The following is a 6,265-nucleotide window of genomic DNA, read 5'->3' on the forward strand; positions in this document are numbered from 1 at the left end:
ACAAACCATTTTATTTTTGCTTGTGGTCAAGATAGCATTATTCAACCCAAATTTGGTAATATCTCACAACCTAAACCTGAGGACAAATATGATAGGAGATTTTGTATAAAGAGAGCTCATTTAGCATCATTTAAAGTTCTTGAGAAACAACTTCATTAATTTGAATTGTGTCATTCTCAAGTAGGAGATCATTCCCAAATATAACTGTAACTAGTTATTAGAATTTCTAATGACCACAGGGTTTTATATCTATGAAAATGAAAGTGAAGTACAGTAATTACAATCCCAAAATCACAGAACGGATGTCATTGGAAGGGGTCTGTGAGGACCATCTAGTCCAACCCTCCAGTTTAAAGCAGGGAAGGCTAGATGGGTTGGTTGCAGAGGTCTTTGTCCAGTCAAACTGAGCATCTGCACAGAAACACCATAACCACTTAATGATGGAATCATTAAAGTTGTAAGAGACCTTTAAGACCTTTAAGCCAGTCCAGCTGTTCACCCAGCAGTGCCACTGTAACCCCCAGACCACTAAACTGCATCACCTGCACCAGATCCTCATGCCTCTCGAACACCTCCGGGGATGGTGACTCCGCCAGCTCCCTGGCCAACCTATGCCAATACCTGACCACCCTGACAGTGAAAAAATATTTCCAGTATCTGTTTTCAAAGGGCTCAACAGGATTTAACGTCCAATTACCCTTACGAGTTTAAAAAAGAATTTAAAAAATAAAAGAAAGAGTGGTTATCTTTTGTTCCATTTAAAAGGAACTTCCTGCCGTTCAGTCTGTGTGCATTTATCATTGAAAAACATCGATGAGATCCCCTGGATCCTTCATATAGGCTGCATAGCCACAGCTCCCTCAGCCCCTCTTTGTGGCTGCCCGCCGGAGCTCTTTGAGTGACGGACTCGCCGACACTCGGGAAGCAGAGGACAGCGCCGCATTTGGCTTCCCGGTCACGGCTGCTCCCCGCCCCTTCCTGCCGCTCCGCTCAGTTCCGGCCGTCGCCGCTGCCGCCAGGATGATCCCACCGGTGCAGGTGTCCCCTCTCATCAAGGTGAGGGCGCTGGGGGCATCTCCCGGGCTGTCCCGGGGGCGCGGGGAGGGCCGCCCGGGCCGGCGGGCCGGGGCGGGGGGCGGCGGGGCCGGCCGTGCCTGTGGGCTGAGCGAAGGGCGCGTCCTTGTCTCTGCCTCCCGCAGTTCACCCGCTACTCGGCGCTGCTCGTGGGGATGATCTACGGCAAGAAGCGATACGGTGAGTGCGGCGTCCCGGGCGGCCGCTTCCCGCTCCCCCCGCCCGGCCCGCAAGGGCACCTTGAAATGTCCCGGCCGCCATTTCCCTCCCCCGGCCCGGCCACGGCCCTGCCGGGACGGCCCTGCCGGTGTGAAGCCACAGATCCCTATGAAATGTGTCTTTCTGCCAGCAAAACTGGCTTTTGCTCCTTTTTGACCGAGCCCGCAGGAGCGGAGCTTTCCTCCGGCGGTTCGGGAAGTTGTGTTTTAAAGGGATTGTGTTAATGGCAGACTACCTGAAGCCGATTGCTGAAGAAGAGAGAAGAATAGAGGCGGAGGAGAAAAAGAAACGTGAAGAACTGGAGCGAATTGCAAAAGAGCTTGCAGAAGGTAGTTCCTCGGTTTAGTGTATTCATCCCACGCTGTGCTGCAGGCGCTAGGCTGCAGGACTGGTGTTCCACCGCAGTGCTCTTAAGAGAAACTGGGGCCTGCAGCCAGTGCCTGGAGGCGGGGGTTAGGGCCGTGTGAGGAGTAAATATTACTGCTGTTTCATTATACCTGCATTTTGAAAAGTTTGTCAGAGCAAGACTTAACACTTGTGCAACAGTCAGGACTTGTTAAATGGCTGAATTTCCGCCAAGGAAACAAACTGCTAAAAGATACTGGTTATTCCATGAAGAATAACTGAATCTGTATATCAGCTGTGGTGGCATGTCCCTTTTTCATCTGGATGTGCAAGCCCTTTGCTCCATGCAGTGTAGGAACCTCACAAATATGACTGAATATAGGGCATAGGCAGTGGTACGTAATTGTAACTTGAGGCTTTTAAGTGGCATCACACGTTTATTGTTAGAGGTCAGCTTGGTCTTTTTGTATTTTGAAGTGTTAGAGCTGCATTTGTTGTGTCTCCCACATGAAGAGGGTGTGCTAGAGGGCATCACAACTAATACTGCTGCTTTTGTTCTCATTCCTTTCCACCTGCAGTATTCCTGCTGCAGCATTGTTTCCCTTGTCCTTAGGATTATTTCTTGTGTTCCCTGTACGGGTCTAACAGGATTCCTTTGCCACTGCCATACAGAGGAATGTATGCTCTAGCTTTGTTTCACCTAGGGTTTTTAGGTAGACTTAAAACTAAGAAGAATTTTAAGAAAATTGATTAACAACTCAGGCTGTTCTTACACGCTCTGTAACTAACTCTTTCCGTACAAAAGGGTGACCTTTGCGTTGTTCTAAACAAAACTAGTGTTGAACAAAACACTAAAATTAACTACAGATACAGAAATTAAAATATGTTTTGTATGACTAACTGGCAGTAAAGCTTTTTGCCTTCTTAAATACATCATCTCTATTGGTCATGGACTGAAAAAAAGCCCCGTATATTTTAGATGTTCTCTAGTTAGATGAAACTTTCTATTTTTGGAGATAGAGGCTGTGCTGTAATGTTGCCAGGCCACCTAGTAAGGAAATTTTCTTGATTATTGCTGTAGAATGTTTAATCTGTTTAAAAGTGGCACAAGGGTGACAGATCTCTTGTTCCCAACAATGGGTTTGGTCTGGGTTTTTTTTCAGAAAAGCAGTTGTTAAACTCTCATTATGTGCTGTACAGTTGCAAAGATTGTTCCTTAAAGATGGACATACCTGCAGTGGTAGCTTTTTCTGGTCTCATTTGACTTGTCAGTTCAGAAAACTACCTTTTACTACTGAGTAAACTTAAAAGTTTGCCATCACCCCGGAGCTGGGAATTACAATTCTGTTGAATAAACAGAAGTGGGAATAATAAATACTAACCAGAAGGAATTTAGATAAAGATAGGTTTTGATTCCACTATGTTTTGCATGTTTTAGTTCTGCATGGGCATGGCTAATAGTTTTAACCATGTTTGTGTTTTCTTCCCTTTTAGCAAGTGAAGATTCCATACTGAAATAAACAACAAATTTCATCTGAATTTCGCACATGGAAATACATGGCTAGGTTCTGAGCTGTCTAGTAGTTTTTGAACTCTGTGTGATACTCTATCAATAAAGTACTTATTACACTTCAATTGGTATTTTTTCAGTAAATTGCACAGAACAGCAGCAAAAATAGGGACAGAATGTGACAGTAACCAACTGTCACAATTTAGCTATTGTTGCAACTGAAATACTCCATTGTATTCCCCCAGCAGTAGCCAGTTGCTACCCCCATTATCCACAGGTAATGATTCTGATCAGAAAATACATAAAATTTTACATATATGGGCAGGTGGGGGAGACTGGCAAGGCGCTGACTGCCTGAATCTGTTACTGAAATGGCTTGACTGGGGAGTTTCGTATAATCATACAATATCAAGGGTTGGAAGGGACCTTCAGGATCCTCTCGTCCCAACCTCACTGCCATGGGCAGAGACACCTCTCACTCCATCAGGTTGCTCAAGACCTTGTCCAGCCTGGCTTTAAACAGTGCCAGGGTTGGGGCACCCACAGCTCCCTGGGCAACCGGATCCAGTGTCTTACCACCCTACCAGGAAGAATTTCTTCCCAATATTTGATATAAATTTCCCTTCTTTCAGTTTGTACCCATTACACCTTGTCCTGTCACTGCAGTTGCTGATGAAGAGTCCCTCTCCAGCTTCCCTGTAGGACCCTTCAGATACTGCTAGGAGGTCTCCATAGAGACTTCTCTTTTCCAGGCTGAACAGCCCCAGCTCTCAGCCTGTCTGGGGGAGGTGCTCCACCCTCTTATCAATGTTGTGGCCTCCTCTTGGAGGAGGCACTTGCTCCTACAGTTCCATGTTTATTGCTGGAGGCATCAGAACTGCTCTCAGTACTCCAGGTGGGGTCTCACAAGAGCAGAGGGGCAGAATCCTCTCCCTTGTCCTGCTGCCCATGCTGCTCTGGATTCAGCCCAGGATCCCATTGCCTTTCTGGGCTGTGAGTGCTCATGGCTGGGTCATGTTAAGTTTTTCATCAACCATCACCCCCAAATTCTTCTCCTCAGGGCTGCTGTCAATCTCCACTCAACCTGTAGCTGTGTCTGGGATTGCCACAGTCCAGGTACAGGACCCTGCACTTTGCCTTGTTGAACCTCATGGGGTTTGCACAACCACACTGAAGCATGGATGACTCTTCAACTATTTAAAGTTGAAAAGAGGGAGCATTTATGACATTGCTGGACACATGCAGAATCAATTCCAAATGCGTGTGTAAAAAAGTCACAAACTCCTGCTCTCTATTTATCAAAGAAAGTTTTACATATTCAAATGGTTTCCAGGACGGTTTCTACCTTGCTTATTACATAAACATTAGCTCTCACCTAATATTATACTTAGCTGAATATCAATTACGGCTGCTCAATTGTCCTTTTTAACTGGGTCGGTGGGCTTCTGAGGAGGAAGAAAGACATCTTCATGGTAAACTCTTCACCTGTGTCAAGTTGGCAGGGCTCCTTGGCCTGCTGGTCCCAGTCCAAACCTCCTCTCATTCTTAGAAGCCAGTGGTATTTACGGCTCCTGCACTCTTACAATACTTCATATATCACTCGTCATTCCCAACCTTGTTTCAGTTATCCCCACCTGGTATCGATTAATTTCCTTGTTCTTTGCTAACTTCTGACTTAACCCCTTGACTCATCACCCCTCCAGCCTGTCCAGGCCCCTCTGGCTGGCATTGCCGCCTGCCAGCGGTGCTCCACACCGCTTGGTGTTGGTGCCAAACTTGCAGAGGGTGCCCTTGATCCCACTGCACGTGCCACTGACAAAAGTGCTGACGAGTATTGGCCCCAGTACTGACCCCAGAGGGACACCACCTGTCATGGGTCTGCATGGACAGTGAGCTCTGGATCACAATTCTGCATTTCTGGGGTTTTTTTTCAGCTTTGTTGTCACAGTGGATTATTGCTCAATTCTTTCATGTGGCAGAGCAGTCAGGTTTGATTCTTGTCAAGCTATGTTGTAATCTGAGGAATCTCCCACTGCACTTGAAAGCTGCATCAAGCCAAAGATGAAAACACTTAACTGGATTGTAGGCAAATATGCCATGAGCAGATTTGAGTTCTCTACAGCCCTCAACCGACCTTTCCTGAAACTGTTTTGCAATTACATACATTTTTTTTCAGGCCTGGTGCTCTGACCTGTCTTTGAAGCAGGGTAACTGGGTTTTTGTTAATAGATACCTCGGGTGGATTAGAGTGAAACAACATTGAATGACTAGTATGTATATATAAGGCAGGTTCATTTTTAAACAATTTGGTTGCAGTGAAAAGGAGGTATGTAGCTGTTTTTGTTCTTTTCCATAAAAAAAATGTGAAAATCACAAGGAAAATACATATAAGGAAAAGAAGGAAACAGAGGGGCAAGAGTGGATAGTGGAGAGGAAAGATCCAGTGACAAGATTGATTGTTTCAATTTGTTTCCATGGTCATCACTCTGATGGTCACAGTCTTGATCTGTTGGGGGTGGAGTACAATGCAACAAAGAGTGGGATGGGTTATTGTAGGTTCAAGCCTATGTGGGAACAGCCCAACAGCTCTGCCAGAGAGGGGTTTTACCTTATCTGATGCAACACTATGGAAATGAGTCAGGGTGGTTCTTCAGGGATCTTTGATGGCTTATGTTGCCTTCAAATGGCACAACTGCTGTTTGGCCCTGCTTCTGGCAGCTGCATAGTTTTGCCAGTTGTGCCTTATCAGAAAGAAAGAATACCCTCAGGCCTATGTGGGAACAGCCCCATGCCTCCTGCCCTGGGGTGAATTTATAATGCTTGTATCCCCATTAATCTGTTTAGCCCAGAAATAAGTTTTGCACCTTTAAGACTGGTTCTGAGAGAGCGAAGGGGGAGAGAAGAAGCGTGCAGTTGGTTATCTGACACTGTACTTGCTTCCCCGCATCTTTCTACTAGACTGTGCTGCAGACTGCACAGACAGCAAGAGAGAGCTCTCTCCTTTGCTTTTTAGTTATTTTTTAGCTAGCTGAGGCAGAGAAATTCCCTGGACTGTGGTTTTTCTTTTTCTTGGACCTGTTTAAACCTGCTCTAGAACACCTGGAAGAGCACCGGCAG

General features: G+C 46.0%; 1 protein-coding gene across 1 annotated transcript; it reads left to right on the forward strand.

Moving 5' to 3' along the window:
• The first annotated feature begins 896 nt into the window (after nt 1-896).
• Nucleotides 897-3,273, forward strand: ATP5ME (ATP synthase membrane subunit e). Its single transcript, XM_059873371.1, has 4 exons — nt 897-1,056; nt 1,200-1,254; nt 1,524-1,622; nt 3,133-3,273. Exons 1-4 carry the CDS (start codon nt 1,021-1,023, stop codon nt 3,156-3,158), a joined length of 216 nt encoding a protein of 71 aa, XP_059729354.1. The 5' UTR covers nt 897-1,020; the 3' UTR covers nt 3,159-3,273.
• Nucleotides 3,274-6,265: the final 2,992 nt, after the last annotated feature.

Source organism: Haemorhous mexicanus, chromosome Z, assembly GCF_027477595.1.
Source record: "Haemorhous mexicanus isolate bHaeMex1 chromosome Z, bHaeMex1.pri, whole genome shotgun sequence".
Classification (NCBI taxonomy): Eukaryota; Metazoa; Chordata; class Aves; order Passeriformes; family Fringillidae; genus Haemorhous; species Haemorhous mexicanus.